This window comes from Neofelis nebulosa, chromosome 5, assembly GCF_028018385.1.
Source record: "Neofelis nebulosa isolate mNeoNeb1 chromosome 5, mNeoNeb1.pri, whole genome shotgun sequence".
Taxonomy (NCBI): domain Eukaryota; kingdom Metazoa; phylum Chordata; class Mammalia; order Carnivora; family Felidae; genus Neofelis; species Neofelis nebulosa.
The window spans coordinates 6,040,126-6,060,258 of NC_080786.1; the positions used below are offsets into that span (position 1 = coordinate 6,040,126).

At 60.1% G+C, this 20,133-nt stretch overlaps 1 protein-coding gene across 4 annotated transcripts; it reads left to right on the plus strand.

Annotated features, from left to right (window-relative positions):
* The first annotated feature begins 3,093 nt into the window (after window positions 1-3,093).
* On the plus strand, window positions 3,094-19,822 carry VILL (villin like). 4 transcript variants are annotated; one of them, XM_058729406.1, is made up of 20 exons: window positions 3,094-3,261; window positions 5,903-5,969; window positions 6,152-6,226; window positions 6,506-6,711; window positions 8,049-8,157; window positions 9,171-9,281; window positions 9,538-9,737; window positions 10,112-10,190; window positions 10,291-10,389; window positions 11,340-11,478; window positions 11,902-12,002; window positions 13,853-13,990; window positions 14,096-14,254; window positions 14,768-14,947; window positions 15,489-15,634; window positions 16,625-16,769; window positions 18,398-18,583; window positions 18,773-18,844; window positions 19,068-19,319; window positions 19,577-19,822. In XM_058729406.1, exons 1-20 carry the CDS (start codon window positions 3,233-3,235, stop codon window positions 19,688-19,690), a joined length of 2,607 nt encoding a protein of 868 aa, XP_058585389.1. In that variant the 5' UTR covers window positions 3,094-3,232; the 3' UTR covers window positions 19,691-19,822. The 4 variants fall into 4 exon arrangements, with proteins under 4 accessions (XP_058585389.1, XP_058585390.1, XP_058585388.1 ...); XM_058729405.1 differs by lacking the exon at window positions 3,094-3,261 and adding an exon at window positions 4,554-5,809; XM_058729403.1 differs by lacking the exon at window positions 3,094-3,261 and having other exon boundaries at window positions 4,554-5,969.
* Window positions 19,823-20,133: the final 311 nt, after the last annotated feature.

Below are 20,133 nucleotides of genomic sequence, written 5' to 3' on the forward strand. Positions count from 1 at the left end.
GATGAGGACACGGGATTTTGCTGAGCATGGGGACAAAAGCAGGAGGGCAACAGGCGTGCACAGGTGGAACCAAACACACACCGTCATAGAAGGGAGCAGGGGATTTAACAGCCATTCTCTCACACACAAAGTCAGACACACACAGGGACTAACCAACTGCCCTGGGACACAGGCATCCCTTCACACACAGGGACCCATTCGCTCCGTCGGTTAAACACAGTCACGTTAACTAGAATTTAAATAAATTGTTTTAAAAGTGGGACTTACAAAAGAAAACACCAACGACACAGTCGCACACGGGCAGGAGGTCCTACTGGGCACAGGCCGACCCTGATCTCCTGGAGCCGCCCCCTCTCTGTGGCAGGGAGCAGTGGGGGTGAGGGCCGGACATGGGGGCCACTGGGCAGGTTTCAGCAGTGTGTCCAGCAGAGGCGTCCCACGGGCTGGGCCGTGGCTGGGACCGAGGCCTGTGGCCTAAAGGAAGGGTGGCCCTGTTTCCTAGAGTTCTGGAACGCTCTATGTTCAGCACCTCCCCCGCCCTACAATCAGGAAGGAAAGCAGGGAGCAGCCCGAGGTGTGGGAAAGGTGTCTTCCTTGCAAGGGCTGGACTGGCCTCTCCCACGAAGGGCATCAGGGCTCCCCGGGGAGGGCTGTGCTGTGAGCAAACCCAAATTGGGAGCAGGGAGGACAGCAGAGATGCTAGAGGGAGCCCTGGCCACCTCCAGGCCCTGAAGTGACCTGGGTCTCACAGAGCCAGACTGCCACCCCCACCTTCAATAGGCTCGGTCCTCCTTCCTTCTAAAGTTTGTTGGAGTGACCTGGCCTTCTGGGGGTGGGGGTGGGGGTGGGGGTGGGGGTGGGGGGGGTGGACAAGGATCAGAGAGGCTCATCAGGCTCTCAGAGAAGGAAAGTCACAGTATACTCCACAGCCCACATCTTGGCCCAGCCCAGGCCTCCATGCCCTGCTGTCTCTTGGCCACCAGTACCCAGGGGGTGAGGCCTGGCAGACCAGCCACGAGCCTGGGGACGGGGTGGTTCTCAGAGAGCTGGGTCAATATTTGTTGACTGACTGACGGACTACATGGGAAGCCCAGCCCTCAGGCAGTGGGGTGTGTCCTCCTGGGCAGGAGCAGGGATTGAGTTTCATGCAGGAACAGGTTGGGGGACAGACCCAGCACTGCCCACTGGCCGGGAAAGAGAGCACCTTCCAGCAGGTAGGCCTGGCAAGGAGGGGGCTCCACAATCGGCTGGGAGGGGCCGCTCTGAGTCAGGGGTGTCTAGCAAGGGGTCGTGGGGCTCAGGGTTGCCAGGGGGCCACCGGAACCTGGGGGGCAGCGAGCAACACTGATGGGGGCAGGGAGGCCCTGGCCGGGAGCCTGACGGGGAGAAAGTGGCAGATTCTGTACAGGTGGGGCCTCTGTCGCCCAGACTCCGTATACCTGGAGGCCCAGGCCCGGCCCTCCCTCCTCAGACTCCAGCAGGCAAAGTGACCTCAGGGTGCGCCCTTTCACAGGCACCTCAGGAGGAGGAAGTGGCCACTGGGCGCCAGAGGAGGGGGGCTGGGAAAGGAGGGGGCGTCTGGAAAAGGAAAGGGGCGCCTGGCGGTGAGAAGAACGCAGGGGAGAGGAGGAGAGGCCGGGGGAGAAAGGGGCATTGGGGGAGAAAAAGGGTGTAGCAGGGAAAGGGGGTAGGGGGGCCTGGGAGAGCGAAGGGAGCACGGGGGGCAGGGAAGGCAGAAAGGAGGGGGCTGGGGAAGGAGGATGGGGGGGTGAGGGGCTGCCCAGTGCGGACAGAGGGGCGCCCAGGAACGGAGGGGGAACAGGGAAGGGGGGAGATGGGTTTGTCAGAAGAGGAACCAGGCATCTGGGAGAGAAGGGGGCCCCAGGCTGGAGTGGGCAAGCCCCCAAGGAAAAGAAGGGGGCTTTCAGAAGGGGGGGAGAGGACACAGTGGGGGGCCCGCCGCAGGGTAGGTGATAGAAGGGAGTTACCCAGGGGAAGAGGGGACATCTAGGGTGGGAGGGCTTGGCAGTTTAGAGGAGGTGCTCTGGGAAGGGAAGGGCCCCCCTGAGGGAGAAGGAGACTGCCTGGAGGAGAGAGGGGGTGCTGGAGAGAGCGGCCCCCCTCCCCGGGAGCATCCCTGCCCCCGCCACCCAGGTTACATGGGGATGAGGGCCTCAGGCCCTGGGCGCCTGAGAATTTGGCTCCCCGGGCTGGAACCCAGCCCCTGTGGGTGCTGCTGACCCTGCCTGGTGAAAGTGGCCCGGGCCCAACCTTCTGGCCTCCAGTTCGACTCTCCTGTCCCCCACGGGCCCCTGGTGGCCAGCCACGCTTCCTGTCACCCTGTCGCGCTTTCACGCTGTCACATGCTCTACAGCCCGTAGTTTGTACCTCTGGCCACCGCCCACCTGTGCCCTGGTCGCCGTCACTATCCATCACCGCTGAATGTCACCATGCCGCCTGTCACTCAGCGGCATCGCACGTTTTCTGGTGCTTGGGACCACCTTGACGCGACCACCGGGCCCGCTTGTCACGCATGTCTCCGTCACACCCAGAGGCAGGTACTGCAAGAGCAGTCGCGGGTGCCGTCAGAGCACAGGGTGACCCCGCTCCCCGTCCCCCTGCACTCGGTGCGCGACAGGCTCCGTCCACTCGACGGCTGTCCACCGAGTACCTGCTGGGTGGCGGGCGGGCGGCTGGGAGCCGGCGGGTCAGCGAGAGCACAAGCCCCTGGCCCCGGCAGCCCTCGGCGCCAGCGAGGGAGGGCGTGGCCACGGCCTCGGCGGCCCCCGGAGCCTTCGAGAGCAGCTCTAACCCTGGGCGGCCCCTCCCCCACTCCGCGCTTCCAGAGGCCGCGAGAGGGTTGGGAGTTTCCCCCCAGGCAGCGGTGAGCTCACCAGGGCCGGAGCCCAGCCCTCAGCGTTCTGGACAAAGGTGGAAGGAATGCAGGCTGTTGGGCATGAGTCACAGAGGCCTCTGCCTCTCTCGGACTCTCCCACCGAGTCCGCCCCCCGGGCCGTGCAGGGTCAGCAGAGCCACCAGGGTTCCCGCGGCTGCCGCCGAGACAAGGCCGGCGTGCGGCGGGGAGAAGAGAGGAGCGAACGCTGCGCTGGGGGTCCCTAGGAAGGAGGACTTCAGACGGAAGTGACTTGTGGGTCCGCCGGGCCAAGCCGCAGCGACAAGAAAAGCTGCCACCGGCCGGATTTAGGTTAGAGGGGAGAAAGAACTCCAACGGATGAAGGGACGACCGGACCTCACACACAGGTTCCTGGAGGAACGTTACAGGGCAGCCTGGGGGGGCCGAGAGTCATCCTGCGAAGACGCAACAAAACCCAGAGCCCCCCTCCGGCCTCCCCAGATGCCTCTCGTTCCGGGCGGCTCTCCTAGGCACGCTCAGAACCACAGGGCACGGCGGGAGCTCAGCCACTGTTTGCAGAGCCTGTGGCCGTCCGCAGGGTCTGTCGAGAGTTCAGCTCTGTTTCGGGGATTTCAGAGGGCCCATGCTTGACTCCCCCCACCCACCCTCTCTCGCCAGCTAAGCCTGTTGCTCGCTACCACAGTCATCCGAGGCCATCCTTGTGTGCCGCCTGTCCCGAGTTTGCAGAAACCTCGTCTTCTCGGTGTGCCTCCTGAGCCTGTGTCTTGAGGCTCTTTCCAGAGTCTTTTTTCAGAACCTGGCTTTCTAGAGGGTCTGTCCCTACTTCCCTGGGTCCAAGATTTGCTGTCAAGGCAGACGCTGCCCTGCGCGTAGAACCTCTCCCTGTCTGCGGAGTTTGCCTGGGGTCCTCGTCTGGGATGCCTCTTTGTGCCTGAAGACATTGTTCCTGTGTGCAGAGCTTTGTTTGCAGTGCCCGTCCCTGTCAGCAGACCTTGTTTCCTCCGCAGCCTGTCTCTAGACTATGCCCCTGTTTGCAGAGGCTTTTCTTATTTCAGAGTCCGGTTCTGTCTGCGAAACCTGAGCCCTATTTGTGCAACCTATGACGTTTTGGGGGGCCTCTAGCCGTTTGCACGCCCCATCTGAATTTCCCTGGATAAAAACTGTACCTGCCTGTAAGAGCTATTCCTATGAAGAGTTATCGCTGTCAGAGGTCACCGTGTCTTTCTGGGAGCACCTGTGTCTTTCTGCGGAGCACATTCCCGTTTGCAGAGCCTATCCTGTCTGCACACTCTGTTCCTAATTCTACGTGTAACTGTTAGCAGAACGTGCCCCTACTCACAGAGCCTTTATCTGTTGCCAGAATTCATCTTTTTCTATGAGGTCTGTCCCTGTTTGCAGAACCTGGGCTCCCTACAGACCCCAGCCCTGTTTCAAGATCTTTTTTTTTTAAATTTTTTTTTTCAACGTTTTTTATTTATTTTTGGGACAGAGAGAGACAGAGCATGAACGGGGGAGGGGCAGAGAGAGAGGGAGACACAGAATCGGAAACAGGCTCCAGGCTCCGAGCCATCAGCCCAGAGCCTGACGCAGGGCTCGAACTCACGGACTGCGAGATCGTGACCTGGCTGAAGTCGGACGCTTAACCGACTGCGCCACCCAGGCGCCCTCAAGATCTTGCCCAAGTCTGGGACACCCGTGCTTGAACGCAAAGCTGATTTCCCTGCCGGCTCATTTCAGCAAACCCTGCCTCTCTGAAAAGCTGTCGCTGTTAACAGAACCCGTCTGTTTGCAGAGCACTGTCGGCTTACAAAACCTCTCCCGATCTGCCAAGTCTCTGTGTGTAGAGCCTCCGTCTGCAGAGCCTGTGTCTTTTGTCAGAGTCTGGATCTCTTTGCAGCATTCATGATGGTTTTCCCAGCCTGTTCCCATCTCCCTGTATGCAGGATTTGGGTCTGTTTTGCAAGGCTGTTCCTGCTTGCAGAGTCGGACCATGCCTAGAGATGTTTTGCTTACTTCAAGAGACTGCCTCTGTCTGGGCAGATGCTGTGCTGTTTGCAGAGCCTTGCGTATCTATGTACCTGTCCGTATCTGCCGTCTGTCCCTTATATAAAGGATACCTACCTTAAGGGTTTGTCCCCACCCACATTTACAAAGTCTTTCCCCACCTGCAAAGTTCCTCCACGCCTGCAGAATCGGGAGCTGTTCGCAGAGTCTTTTTTGTGTTCACGACCTTCGCTTGTTTGCCCGGCTGCTTGTTTGTCTGACTTTCCCTGGATAGAGTCGGTGTCTCTTTGTTCAGGCTGTCCTTACACAGACAGTTGGTCCCTGACTACAGAACTCATTTTTGCCAAGAGACCCTGTGCTTGTTGAATCCCTTTCTTCAGTCTGAGGAAGTTGTCCCTGTTTGTAGAGCCTATGCTTGTATGCAGAGCCTTTTTCTGTCCGCATAGCCTATCACTCTCCGAGGGTGCCGTGTCTCTTTGCATAGCCTGTCCCTGCCTGCCTGGAAGACCCAGGCCTATTGGCAGCTCTGTCCCTCAACGCAGAGCCTGTCTTTGTCTGCAGGATTCAGTCGAATGCCAGAAGTCTGTGTGCAGGGTCTACCCCTGGCTGCAGAATCTGTTCTGTTCCCAGCACAACCTTTGCCTGTCTGCATAACCTGCGTCTGTCTCCAGTGACTGCCCCTGACTGCAGATCTCGTCTGTCTGCACAGCCTGTTTCTCACTGCTTGCTTGCAGAGGTCCCTTCGTTCAAGACCCATCCCTGCCCACAGAGCTTGGCCCTGTTTCAGGAGCACAACCACAGATGACAAACCTGTTCCCTGTTTGCAAAGCCTCTGTGCCAGGGTCTGTCCTGCTTTGCTGCCATTTGTGACTTGAGAGCCCCCCGAATGAAAGGCCTGTTCTATGATGACAGCGCTTTGGAGAGCTGCAGGTGGGGAGAGTTCTTGCCTGGAGCCCAGAGCACAGGTGGCCGGGGCCTGAGGACTCTGGCTCTTGTTTCTTCCCTCGTTCCCACCTGGCCTAGGATGGACGTCAACAAGGGCCTCCCAGCCATTGACAGCCACAGGGACCTCCACGTATGGATCATCGAGGTGAGGGGCACAGCCAGACAGCAGAGCTGGGGACACAGAGAGTGCGCAGTCTCTGAGACTAGGCTTCTCCCTCCCCCCACCAACTCGGAGCTCCCTCCTGTCCCCCACCCCAGAGGGTCATGGAGGGTAGGTGGCTGGGGGACGGTCCTGCTGAGCTGTCACTGGGCACCCTCCTCTCCCAGAACCTGAGCATGGAGCCAGTACCCGAGAAGGCTTATGGGAACTTCTTCGAGGAGCACTGCTACATCGTCCTCCATGTGAGCATTTGGGGAGTCTGTCTGAGGGGTGGGGACTCCCCGGCTGGGGAGTCTGCTGATGCAGACCAAGCTCCACCCCAGGAAGAGGGAGGCCGGCAGCCAGAGCATCCACCCTACAAGGGGGCGCCTGCCTTTGAGGCCTCTTTGCCCGCCTCGGACCTCCAGCCCCGGGGAGGCGCCTGCCCAGTCCCCTCAAGGCCCTCAGTGCATCCTGGGTCTCAGTCTCCACCCCACCCCTGGGGCCTCTGCACCCCCCGCCCCCTAACACCTGGGCCCTAGGTTCCCCAGAGCCTCAAGGCCACGCAGGGGGCGTGCAGCGACCTGCACTACTGGGCGGGGAAGGAGGCGGGCGCCGAGGCGCAGGACGCGGCCGAAGCCTTCGTGCAGCAGCTGCAGGAGACGCTGGGTGGCGCCACCGTGCAGCACCGGGAGGCGCAGGGCCACGAGTCCGACTGTTTCCGCAGCTACTTCCGCCCGGGAATCATGTGAGTGCGGGCGGGGACCCGGGGCGGCGGGTGGCCGGGTGGCCTGGGGTGACCCTCTCCTCCCTGGTGTGGGGGTGTCGGGGGAGGGGGAGACGTCCTGTCTGGGGTACAACTCTCATACCCTACCACGTTGCCCCAATTCACGGATACGCTTATGCCCCCACTTGGACACAACCGACCCATGTAAAGTATACGATCGGTGATGTTTTTTTTAGTACGTTCACCGACTTGGGCAACCGTGCCCACAGTTGCGGAACACCTTTGTCACCCCAAAAAGAAGCCCCGTACCCTTCCCAACACTCTCCCTTCCCGCCCCCCACCCCCCACCCCCACATTTTCTTCAGTCTGCAAAAATTTGCCTATTCCGGACACGTTTCTAAATGGAACCGTACGACACGTGGTGTGGGGATAGAACACATTTTATTTACGTATTTATCACTTAGGGGATGTTTGGATTGCTTCCACGTTGGCCTGTGATGGGTAATGCTGTTGTTAACATTCGTACGCATGGGTTCCCCCCCCAGTTTTATCGAGATATAATTGACGTGCATCACTAGCTTGATGGTGTGGCTTAGAAGCAGCGTGAAGTGATCACCACACTGCACTTGCTTGACGTCCGCCTCCTCTACAAGTTTTTTGTGTGGACGTGTTTTTCATTTCCCTTGGGTATATACCCAGGCGTGGACGCCAAGGGTGTTTTGAGTTTGCCTTTCCGTTACTGTGCCCGCTAGAAATATGTCTTTTGCTGTAAATTGCTTCACAACGTATTAAATTAATAACTGCAACATAGTAAGTTAAACCGTAGGAAAATGCCAGTATTGGGTCGTTTCTGATTCGTACACTTAAACCCCCTACGGGAACGCATTTGCGCACGCACCCGCAGAAAACACACCATGCCCATACGATGAGCCTATAGGAGGGCTCCTCTACACATGTACGTCAATGTGAGTGTCTGTGTGCACACAAACGTGCTGTTGCCAAATTGCATGCACTCACATCTATACTTACGTGGATAAACGGATGCCCTTATGCCCCTCCTTGTATACGTGGTATACAAGTATACAAACATGGTATACAGGTACATGCGCATGTGCACAACATGCATGTATTTACATCTATACACGGATAAACATACTATGCCCTGCATGCATACACGTACAGGTACACGCACGTGTCCCCCTATCTACACGCACACTTCCGCCCCATGTGTGTGCTCATGTGTTTGTGCACACTTTTCATATGCGCTTGCACACGTGTGTGCTCACACCTGCACTCACTCCTGCACGGAGCTGTGGAGGGTCTTAACTGCGACGCCCCCCCCCCCGCCCCCGCCCCAGCTACAGGAGAGGGGGCCTGGCCTCTGCCCTCACGCACGTGGAGACCAACCCGTACAACATCCAGCGACTGCTGCACGTCCAGGGGAGGAAGCACGTGTCGGCCACCGAGGTGAGGACCGCCCCGGGTGCCGCTTGATCTTCGGGCTCAGGTCGGACTGTGTGCCGAAGTGCAGGGAAGCGCGGAGGGTGGAGGCGGGCGGTGGGGGCACCGTGCGCTGTCGGCATTCCCAGGTGGCCCATCTTGAAGGAGGAGGGGGAAGGCAGAGCCAGGCTGCCAGCCCCACCCCTCCGTGGCTCCTCTGATCCTGTTTTCTCACCCATCCCGTGGGCACACTAAGAACTTGGGGAGGCGAGGCGGACCAAACGGTGCACCCGGATGGTCCGTGTAAGCACCGTGGGCAGTAGCATGCTGTGGGGTGGGGGGTGCACAGCCCCACACTCTTCGAGCGCATCGTCCTCACCACCCACGGGCGCACATGCTGTCTCCCACGGATTCAGTGACCATACATCCCTGGTCGTGCAGGGACAACGCGCAGCCCAGGTTTTGCCCGTCACATTGGCATGATTATTCAGCATCCGTCCTCTTACTCCCCAGAGTGTCTCTGTTTGGATGATAACTATCCTTTTCCACGGATAGCACGTTGTCCCCCATGCGGAGACACGTACGTTGTCACCCACGAGCTCACGCACTGGTTCCCATTTGATGTGCCCCCGTATACGTACACATGAGCGTGTACACACACATCTACACCCATGGGTAAACAGATGCGCTCCGCTTGTGTGCACATTACGCGTACAGATGTGCAGCTGCAGACACGCACGGAGTGAAGAGTGTCATAATCCTGTAGATCCCGTGAAATGCAGCATTACCTCCGGTAGTGCCTAGAGAGGCACACAGCTACACCCACAGGGTGACCTTCAAGGTCTCATACGGTGACAACAGATGCGTGCTTCCACACCACAATACTGGTGCAGTGGTCACACATACACCAGGTCGCACACAGCCTCGTGCACACGAGTGAGCTGTGCTCATGTGGGTGGAGATGGGCTGCGGTGCCCCTCCACCTGGGTGCTGGTGGTATGGCACCCTGTTTCCTGCCCTGCCCCTCCTGGCTCTGGCAGGTGGAGCTCTCTTGGAGCAGCTTTAATAAGGGGGACATCTTCCTGCTGGACCTGGGCAAGGTGATGATCCAGTGGAATGGGCCTGAGACCAGCATTCCTGAGAAGGCACGGGTCAGTGTCTACCCTGGGAACTAAGGGATGCAGGGCTCAGGGAGAAGGGTGTCCATCCTCCAGACCCCTCAGGAGGTGGGCTTGGTTGTGCCACTACAACCTTAGAAGCACCTGCTATGTGCAAGCTGAGTCCAGACCCTGCCCCTGACCCCAGCCTCTGGGAGCTGAGCTGCGACGGGAAGGATCTGGGATAGACTGTCAGCGGTGAGCGGGGGCCATGCTGGGGAAGCCCTGACTGCCAGGTCCTCTCCTGCAGGGCCTGGCCCTGACCTGCAGCCTCCGGGACAGGGAGCGCGGTGGTCGCGCACAGATTGGCGTGGTGGATGATGAAGTTGAAGCCACTGACCTCATGCGGATCATGGAAGCCGTGCTGGGCTGCAGAGTGGGCAACCTGCCTGCCACCAGGCCCGACAAGAGTGTTAACCAGCTGCAGAAAGCCAGCGGCCGTCTCTACCAGTGAGCAGATCTTGGGGGTGGGCAGAGTCTGCATGCCTGGGTCTGCACGTCTGTCGTTCCAGCCGTAACACAGTGTCTCTAGAAAGGCCTCCAGAAAAGGCCCGTGGGTTTCTGGAGCAAGCCACGTGGGGCTCTGGGTCCAGCCTGTACTCTTGCATGACTGCTCTTCTGAGAAATCCATTGTACAGATAGGGCAACTGAGGCACTGGAGGCCGAGAGAGCTGCCTAAGGCTCCACGGCAAGGCTGTGGTGAAGTTAAGACTTCAACCTGGGGCCCCAGACCCCATGCCTTCTGCCTCTGCGAGGACTAAAGGGGGCTGGAGTGGAGCCCACGGAGGGGCTGAGCTGCCCACCTCTGGATGCCTGTCCCCCAGTGTCTGTGAGAAGGATGACGACTTGGTGATCCAGGAGTTGGCGACCTGCCCGCTAACCCAAGACCTACTGCGGGAAGAGGTGAGACAGGCCTGGTCCCCGGCTCGTCATGCATCCCCGCCCACCCACGGCCCCAGCCCAGTCTGGGCCACCTACCAATCAGTCCCTCTCTTGCTCCCAGGACTACTATATCCTGGACCAGGGTGGTTTCAAGATCTACGTGTGGCAGGGACGCCTGTCCAGCCTCCAAGAGAAAAAGGCTGCCTTCAGCCGGGCTCTGGTAAAGCTGTTGGGCCCTGTCTCAAGGGGACATCGAGCTGCCCTGGGGTCTGAGGGAAGAAATGGCAGTACTCTGAAATCTAAGCTGGGACACATCCATTCCTGGGGGCCTTTAAGGGAGGGTAGTCCTATCCTTGGGCCAGGAGATGGGTCCATCCTGCCCTAGGAGCCTGTCTGATAGAGGAGGACATGGCTTTGCCCTGGGGTCTAAGCCTGGAGACAAAGCACCCAATCTGATGACGGGGACACAGTTCTGCCCAGTGGTCCGAGGGTCCCTTTCTGGTACCAGGGGCATGCAGCCTGCCCTGGGAGCCCTGACAGGGGTTGGGGGAGCGAACACCCAAGAAACCATGTGTAAAAGGGTCCTCGTGGGGCGCCTGGGTGGCTCAGTCGGTTAAGCATCCGACTTCAGCTCAGGTCAGGATCTTGCAGTCCGTGAGTTCGAGCCCCGCATCGGGCTCTGGGCTGATGGCTCAGACCCTGGAGCCTGCTTCCGATTCTGTGTCTCCCTCTCTCTCTGCCCCTCCCCTGTTCATGCTCTGTCCCTCTCTGTCCCAAAAATAAATAAACTTAAAAAAAAAATATTTTTTTAAATAAAAAATAAATAAATAAATAAAAGGGTCCTCGTGTAAAACATGGACCTGCCTTGAGGTCTGAGAAGCAAGCCGCACTGGGCACCCCCTCCTTGTCGAGGAGGGGAGACAGGGCTCTGCCTGGCGCCTGGAGGGGGCGGCGGTTGTCATGGGCCGCCCTTCCCGAGGCCCGGACTAAAGGGACCTTGCTTGTCCTCAGGGACCTCAGAGAAGTCGGTAGTAAAGGAGCCAACTTCTTAAGCGGGTCATGAGCGCGGTTAATTAATACTGCTCTGCGCTCAGCTGAGCGTCAGGTCCCCGAGGGTGGACTGGAGAATTGGGCCCTCGGGCCGCACGCCTGACAGAGCCCCCGCTCCAGGGCTTCATCCAGGCCAAAGGCTACCCGACCTACACCAACGTGGAGGTGGTGAACGACGGCGCCGAGTCGGCCTCGTTTAAACAGCTCTTCCAGTCTTGGTCTACCAAGCAGCGCGGGAACAAGAACTTCGGCAGGCTAAGTGAGCGCGTGGGGCGGGGCCGGAGGGGCGGGGCCCGAGAGGTGGGGCGGGGACTTCGGCCGGAATGGAAGAGCGGGCGGGACAAGGTCGGGGGCGTGGCCTTGGGGGCGGGGCCGGCGTGGGGCCGCACCCAGAACCTGGGCGGGATGGGAGAGCGGGCGGGGCGGGGCCGGCGCGGGGCGGCACCCTGGACCTTGCGTTGGACGGAAGACTAAGCGGGACCAGGTGCGGGAGATAGTTGGGGCGGGGCGCGGCCCACGCGGAGCGGGGTCTGCGGGGGACAGAGTGGGGCCGCCAGGGGGCAGCCCCCAGAAAGCGCCACCGGGTGGGGGAGCGTGGCCAGAGTGGGCTTTCTTTTGAGTGATGGGCGGACGCGGTTGGCGAGGGCGAGGACGCCCGTGACACCCCGTGTCCTCCCGTCAGGTAAATCGATTCAGGTAAGGCCGGATGTGGGCAAGCTGCAGAGTCAGCCTGAGCTAGCTGCCCAGCTCAGGATGGTGGACGACGCTTCCGGGAAGGTGGAGGTAAGGGGGCATTAGCTCGGCTGGGAGAAGATAGGCACACAGGGGTAGGCTTTGTCTTCGGCTGAATGGTATGGCTGCTAAAGTGCCCCAAGTTGCGCATCTACGCAGGGACACCCAGGGGCGTGTGTACGTATACACACGCCCTCCCTCCTGCTGGCTCCTACGCGTGACACCTGATCAATCTGTGCAGCTGTGGCCACTTGCTCACGTAACACTTGGCAGACGGCACGGTAACGCTTCAAGATACTTGATTGTGCCCTTCGGTCAAACATGACACAACCGTACATATGCCACAGACACAGACGCACACGCCTACTTGCACCTAATCAGCCAAGTTAACCAACTGCAAACATGTAATTGTATAAATTCTGCATCGCGCGTGATCATAGACAGAACGGTCGACCCACAGGAACACACCGACACGGTACAGCGTCACATGTAATCTGTCGCCGCCCACACAGGTACATACTGTCAGCCGCCTGGGCTCAGATCAGTGTTCTGGGAGATGTAGGGATTGCATCTTGACATCTCATCAGATCCCTCGTAGAGCCCTTCATTCCTCTGGGCCTCAGTTTTTTTTACCTATAAAGTGGAGGCAAAAACTCTGGTTCCATCTGGCCCATGGCTGGTGTGGGGATGCTGTAAAATTCTGGGAACAGGACTTCTGGGCCCATGTGAAGGGCTCCTAGTTCTCAAGGTAGGTCGAGGTCAGAGAAAATGCCATTTCTCCAACGTTCCCTCCTGTATTTGTCCTAATATGGATGGACAGAGGCTGTTAGAAGAGACCAAGACAGGAGGAGACGTGGCAAGGTGTGGGGGAGCAGGGAGAAGGGAAGAGAGGGAAGGAGGACAGGGAGAGACAGAAGAGACTGAGAAAGAGGAGGGAGGAGACAGTTGGGGGGATGGGATGAAGAGCAAGAGGGATGGGGTACACAGAGGGGGACAACACAGAGGGGAGGGCAAAGGTGGGAAGGAAGGAGGTCTTGCCACTCGGGCTCCAAGCACAGAGGCCGGGAGGGGATCCCTTCCAGCAGGCAGGCAGGCCAGGGGAGCCCCTGACCCAGGAGGCCTAGCTGCCAGGGAAGTGCTGCTCCTGGGTAGCGCGTGTGGTCCCAGTCAGTCTCTTCTGCAAGAGTCTGGTTGCTCTGGTCTGGAGGACACCTTCCCCAGAGACAGCTACCAGGCCCTGTGTGGGCACATAATGTCCAGACTTTGTTTCCTGCCATTGTCAAGGTGGGCATGGCTATGCCCACTTTCCAGGTGGGAAAGGCTGAAGCTCAGAAGGGTCTCACTGCCCCCACAGCCCGCCTGGGGTTTGAGGCTCCAGAACCCATGCTCGCTACCCATAGGAGCAGGAAATCACGCTCTTCAGTATAAGGAAGTATTTTCCTTTCAGTCTTTGAATAGGCTTTGTCTTTTTAAGTGACACTTGAGAAAAGAATTTTTCCCAGAGCTCAAGGGCTCGCGTCTGGCCCAGCTTCTGCAGCCTTGGCCTGAGCCGCGAGCAGCTGTGCCAGGAGCTGCCTGCCCCTAATCTGCTGTGGCTGGCGGGGGCAGGGTGAGGGTGGTGTGTGGCAGGGCTCAGGTCCGTCCCAGCAGCCTCTGGGGTCCTCACTGCTTGTCCGTCCCAGGCACCGCACGCCAACGGCGTCCCGGCCGACGGCGGGCCAGCGCAAGTGTGGCGGGTCCCAGGGGCCCATGGCGGAAAGGGTCACCTGCAGATCCTTGTGCAGGCCTGGCAGAGATGAGGCAGGCCCGGAGGCCAAGGGGGGCTTTCTGGCTGGGCGCAGACTGGCCGGGCTCGTTCGAGAGGAGGAGCCGCCCGCGCCCATTGGTCCTCTGTTCTCCAGGTGTGGTGCATCCAGGACTTAGGCAGACGGCCCGTGGACCCCAAGCGTCATGCACAGCTGTGTGCAGGCAACTGTTACCTCATCCTCTACGCCTACCAGAGGATGGGCCACGTCCAGTATATCCTGTACCTGTGGCGGGTACGCTGGCCCGAGAGGGGTGGTGGGCACCTTCAGGCCCCAGAGCCGAGGCTCTGAGAATGGGATCTAAGAGCCGCTCCAGGCCCCTGCCATCCCCACCTGCAGGGCCACCGCGCCACCACGCGTGATGTCAAAGCCCTGAACTGCAATGCCGAGGAGCTGGACCTCATGTACCAGGGAGCCCTGGTGCAGGAGCACGTGACCATGGGCAGCGAGCCCCCTCACTTCCTCGCCATCTTCCAGGGCCAGCTGGTGGTCTTCCAGGTAGGGCCCACTTTGCCGCTGTTCCCGCAGCCTCGCCGGCTCTTCCGTGTGCCCGTAGCCCTTGCATGCACGTGCTAAGCTTCTCTTCAGCCCAGGGGCCCGTTCACCACCCCCGGTTTCCTGGTGCCGTTAGATACCCAGGAGCTCCAAGAGTGACCCCCGCTTCAGTTTCTTCCCCTGGTCCCCAGAGCCAGCCGCCAAGCAGAAGCACAGGAGAAGAAGTTGAATTGAAAGGGACCCAGGGCCTTGCCTGGGGTCCCCGTTTTCTGTCTATAAGGCCTGGGGGAAACTGTGCCCTGACTCCTTGGAGACGGGGGAGGGATCCATTTAGAAAGGGCCTGGTTCCCTGTCATAGGCTGACGGGACCCTCACGCTCTACACCCAGAGGGTCTAGAAAATAGTGGTGGCTTCAAGCGAGGGTCCGGTGGGCCCCAGGGCAGTTTGTCCATCACCGGGACAGGGAGGCGGCTCCCAGGAGCCCTTGCCTCATCCTGAGGCCCAGCCCTCTTACAGGGGTACACGGGGCACGATGGGAAGGAGCAGCCAGCACCTGCTACAAGGCTCTTCCATGTGCAAGGCACCGACAGCTGCAACACCAGGACCATGGAGGTACCAGCCCGCGCCTCAGCCCTCAGCTCCCATGACATCTTCTTGCTGGTCACAGCTAGCGTCTGCTACCTCTGGTTTGGAAAGGTACTCTGTCACTGACCTCTCGACTTTTCCCTCGGGTGGTGTGCCAGGCAGGGGACGGGTCTCCTTCCCAGGAGATGCAGACTTCGTGTCCAGCCTCAGCTAGGCCAGGAGTGGGGTCCCTCTGGAACCTGGGGGGAGGTTGAAAGTGACTAGTAGATCTGGGAGTCTGCTGGTCAGAGGCAGGCCAGGCCCAGACTGCCTCCCTTCCTTCCTGCCTCCAGCGAGGAGCATGTCCCTCTTCCCAAGTCTCTCAGGGGGAGGAAAAGGAGGCCTAGTCCGGTTTGCCAGAGTTTCCTCCAATGCTCATAAACCACAAATGACCCCCGAGCCTGGGGTCCCCATCCCATTCTCTGGACCAGGAGAGGGTCCCAGCCCTGGGAGGGGGGAAGGAGGGATCCCTTGCTCATGTGTGCCCTGACATCAGCCTTGGCCTCCTGTGACTCGGGCCCAGCTCCCCAGAGTCCCCTGTGAGTGGGGGAGGTGGGGCTGGAGGTGAAGACCCCTCCCCCTTCAGGGCCTGACCCAGCTCTCTGTGGGCCAGGGCTGCAGCGGTGACCAGCGAGAGATGGCGCGGACGGTGGTCTCTGCCGTCTCTGGGGAGAACGAGGAAACGGTGCTGGAGGGTCAGGAGCCTCCCGGCTTCTGGGAGGCCCTGGGAGGCCGGGCTCCCTACCCCGGCAACAAGAGGTGACAGGGGCTGGGCGGAGGGTGTTCTTATACAGAGGAGGAAACTGAGACCCAGAGAGGGTGGGTGACCACTCAAGGGTCACACAGAGAGCTGGAGAGGCCCCCCCCAGCACGGAGGCCTCTTGGTCTCCCACTCCAGGAGTTCGCGGGAGCGCAGCCTACCCTTCACTCCGGGGCCCCTGGGTAACGGGGATCAGGAAGATGCCCGGGAGAGCTGGCTAGTGGCGCCCTCTGCTGGCCGAACATGCTCCCTGCATGTCCCAGTCCCGGACCTGACCAGTGACAGAGGGCAAGAGGGCAAAGCCCCACTCCCAACCCGCAGTCCGCAGGGGTCATGGTACCAGGTGGGGGGGCGGGGGTGTGGGTGTGGGTGTGATATGTGGATAAACAGCGTGTGTGGAGCGTGTAATGGACAAGGGTGTGTGTCAGAGGTTGAGGCCGGGTGAGGCCTTCAAGGGAGGAGGCCGAGTCAGGGCCGCTGTGTGTGTCTGCGGGTCTGGTGTAGGCACTGTACTCACTCCAAGCCCCCCGAGCTCCCCAGTATGACCGTCCCCCTCTCTCAGCCTAGCTTCCCTTCTCCCACCTCGGGCCTGAGGCCGGCTCCCAGCCCGGACCAGGGGAGGGCAGGGCCCCAGCCCAACACCCCTCCCCCTGCCCTGCTAAGCCAGCCAGCCCCTTCCCAGGGGCCACTGCTGGGCAGCTTCCCGGGGCGGCTTGTGTCACAGCTGGCCGTGGCGAGACAGGTCACGTAATGTGCTTTCCCGCTGACAGATGGGGACGCTGAGGCTGGGGCCCAGAGAGCAGCAAGGCATCTCTGGAGTGAATTATGGGATGGGGGGAGCCCAGAGGAGGGCCTGTGCGTCCGCTCCAGGAGAAGCTGTCCCCCTCCCCTGGGGCGGGGGCCCTGTGCTGAGGGCTGGCTCGGTCCAGGCTGCCGAGAGGCGTAGTTCTGTGTGCGCCCCTCACAGCTTGACTGTCCACGCTGGCCAGGCTCCCCGAGGACGTCTCCGGCTTCCAGCCCCGACTGTTTGAGTGCTCCAGCCACATGGGCCACCTGGTCCTCACGGAAATGGTGTTCTTTAGTCAAGAGGACCTGGACAAGTATGACATCATGTTACTGGACACCTGGCAGGAGGTGAGGTGGCCTCCCCTGTCCGGCTGGGGTGAGTGGGGTGGGGGGGGGGTCTCCGTGTCTGTGCAACCGGCTTGAGTGTGCGTGGCTGTGTGTTTCCGGCCGTGTAAGGCTGTAGGGGAGTCTGTGTGATGGCGTGTGACACTGTAACACGTGAGTGAGACACGTGAGTGTCACGTGAGTGACTGTGCATACATTGTGTGACCACGGGCAGCTCCGTGTCACCAGGAGGCTGCAGGAGACTCTGGCTACGTCTGGGACTTGTGTGCGATTGTGACCAGTTTTGTGGTTGGGCGCCACTGTGTGCCTTGTGACGGTACGTGTGATTCCGGGCGACCGGGTGCCTGTGGCTAACGTGTCAGCGTGAGCGTTTGCAAAGCAAACGACTGACCGTGCGCGCGTGTGTGTGCTTCCTGTGTGTGACTGTATTGGCCGTGGTGGAGCCCTGGCTGTAACTGGGGAAACTAAGAGACTGGGTGGCCTCAGTGAGTGACTGAGTGACTGTTTGTGTGGCAGGGTCACTATGTTTCTGGGAGGCTACATGCAGCAGCGGTTTAGGGCTACCTGCGTCTTCCAGGAGCGCGTGCGACTGTGTGATGGGGCGCCATCGTGTTTACGTGCGGCCACGTGTGACTGTAGGGGATCGTGTGTCCGTAGCTGCGATCATGTGGGTGTCTGTGTCACGGGGTCTGTGACACTGTGTGGATGCAGCCACGAGGCTTGCGTGTTCTCATCTCAGCAAAGCCCTTCCTACAGCCCACAAGACCTGACGGCCCTCTCGGGGCCCGTGTGCTCCCACTCTCCCCCTCCACCGGCTCTGCCTCAGCCACAGTGGCCTCCCTGCCGCTCCCCTAACACGCTCAGGGCCTTTGCACTGGTTGTTTCTTCCGGTTAGAACACTCGACTTGCTCCCCACGCTTCCCCCAGCTCTTCACTCAAACGTCACCTTCTCGGGAAGGCTCTCCCTGAGTCTAATTTAAAATGACGGAATTGGGGCGCCTGGGTGGCTCAGTCGGTTAAGCATCTGACGACTTCAGCTTGGGTCATGATCTCACGGTTCATGGGTTCGAGCCCCGCATCGGGCTGTGTGCTGACAGGCTCAGAGCCTGGAGCCTGCTTCGGATTCTGTGGATTCTGTGTCTCCCTCTCTCTCTCCCTCCACTGCTCATATTCTGTCTCTCTCCGTCGTAAACGTTAAAAGAAAAAATAGCAGTGTTTCTGCCTCCCCCCACCCCACACTTGGTGTCTTCTTTCCCTGCCTTGTTTTTCTCCATCTGATATAGTACATATTTTACTTATTTTTGTCTCCCCAGTAAAATGAAAGCTCTGTGAGAGCAGGGATTTTTGCCTGCTTTTCCTCCCATTATTGAACCCCCAGTGCCTAGAACAGTGCCTGGCACACCATAGGTACTCAATAAATATTTGTGACTTGAATGTATATGTGCATGCCTGTGATCTTCTGGCATGTTCATGGGTGTATGGGTATGGCGGCCAGCCTGCTTGGCTGTGCCTGGTTGGCTGGGGTGTGTGGAGGGGTTGTGAGACCAGTTAACGGACAGAAGTGGGAAGGGAGTGGTCAGCTCTGGGCAGCCCCTCCACTCGCCCAAGGCCAGGCCCCCTCTGTGACCCAGATCTTCCTGTGGCTCGGGGAAGCTGCCAGCAAGTGGAAGAAGGAGGCGGTGGACTGGGGCCAGGAGTACCTGAAGACCCACCCGGCAGGGAGGAGCCCCGCCACGCCTATCGTGGTGATCAAGCAGGGCCATGAGCCCCCCACCTTCACTGGATGGTTCCTCGCTTGGGACCCCTACAAGTGGACTGTGAGTGAGGCCTGAACTCCCAGCCCCACCCTACTCCAGGGAGAGTATGCCCTGAGCAGACTGGGAGGAGGCATCGCCTTGTCCGGGGACCTCCCGTGTGGGTGGCGGAGACCTGGTCTTGCTGTCAGGTCCCCTCCTGGGTGCCAGGGGTGCCCTCCATCCTGCCCCTGCCCTGATTCTTGCCCCCAGAATGACCAGTCCTACAAGGAGGTGGTGGATGGCAGCCTGGGAGCAATGCCAGCCATATGTGAGATACCAGCAGTGAGTACTGGGTTCTCCCACCCCGCCCCCCCCCTCCTCCAGGCTCCCACCAGGGTCTAGGCTTGGTTGGCATGATCCAAATGGGCAGAACGGACAAGAAAGGAGCCAGGCCCTGGTGGACGGCAGGGTTTGCAGTGGGGGCAAGAGGCCCAGTGGGCTCAGTGTGGCCTCTCCATGGGAGCCTCTCCTCCATACGCCCAGCCTGAGTCCCCTCTCTGAGCAGGAACTCAACGACTTCCAGCTGTCTAGAGGGCCAAGCAATGGCGGGGCAGACCCTTTGACCCTGCAGACCCTCAAGGGCTCCCAGGACGGCTCAGGGAATGAGCTGCAGCCAGGACCCAAGGCAGGTGACGCCAGCACCAACAGCCACCACAGCAGCCCCAGACCCACCATCAATGGGAGCCTGCCCCGCGAACGGCTAATGCATCAGGCTGTTGAAGACCTGCCAGAGGGTGTGGACCCGGCCCGCAAGGAGGTGGGTGCCCGAGGCCCCCCTGCCACTCACTGCCCCCGGAACCGATGCATCTAAAACTGAGCTGGAGTAACCCGGGGCATGACCCACTGATGGTGGGCAGTGGGCAGGTTGCCCGGGAAGACGTGTGTTTCAGAGGGGATGATGGGCAGAGAGATGTGGGAGAGGAGAGCCTTGAGCCCTGCGATGACACCCCTGGGTGGATGGGCCAGGATTCTGGGCTCAGTTGACACGCTGGCCCTGAACCCTCCCCCCGCCAGTTCTATCTCTCAGACTCTGACTTCCAAGAGATCTTTGGGAAGTCCAAGGAAGAATTCTATAGCATGGCCAAGTGGAGGCAGCAGCAGGAGAAGAAGCAGCTTGGCTTCTTCTGAACCCAGGCCCTGCCCGTGTCGGTGCCACTAACGTAGCCAGGACCCCCAGGGGTGCCTTCCCAGCATGGACCTGAGCCCCCGGGGACACCCCGCTGGCATTCCCCCATCAATAAAAGTCCGTGGCCCTCACAAGGTGTGTTGTAAGGGCTTTCGAGTCTGCCTCACTTGGTGGGTCCACCTCTGGAGGGGGAGGGGCCCCTGGGGCTGGAGGGGGAATATTCCAGAGGACGGAGCTCTCTCTGTCTTCCATGGAGGGCTTTGTTTCTTGCTGGTCCTTCCCGCCCAAAGGGACAGACAAGCCTCATACTCACAGTGTGAGTGTGGGGGAGGCGGAGAGAGAGAGGTGCTGGGGCTCCAGTGCTCCCCCACACACACGGGTACACACGTGCACACACACACACATGCGCCCTCTGTAGGGATCCTTCCGGCATTCAGGGAGAGAG

What these genes read in the sequence shown, in the direction of transcription:
- VILL (XM_058729403.1), top strand. Translation starts at nt 5,766, where the DNA reads ATGAAAGGCCTGTTCTATGATGACAGCGCTTTGGAGAGCTGCAGGTGG. An exon ending in TCCACGTATGGATCATCGAG is followed by an intron (nt 5,970 to 6,151) that starts GTGAGGGGCACA and finishes CTCCTCTCCCAG; the next exon opens with AACCTGAGCATGGAGCCAGT. An exon ending in CAAGAACTTCGGCAGGCTAA is followed by an intron (nt 11,479 to 11,901) that starts GTGAGCGCGTGG and finishes TCCTCCCGTCAG; the next exon opens with GTAAATCGATTCAGGTAAGG.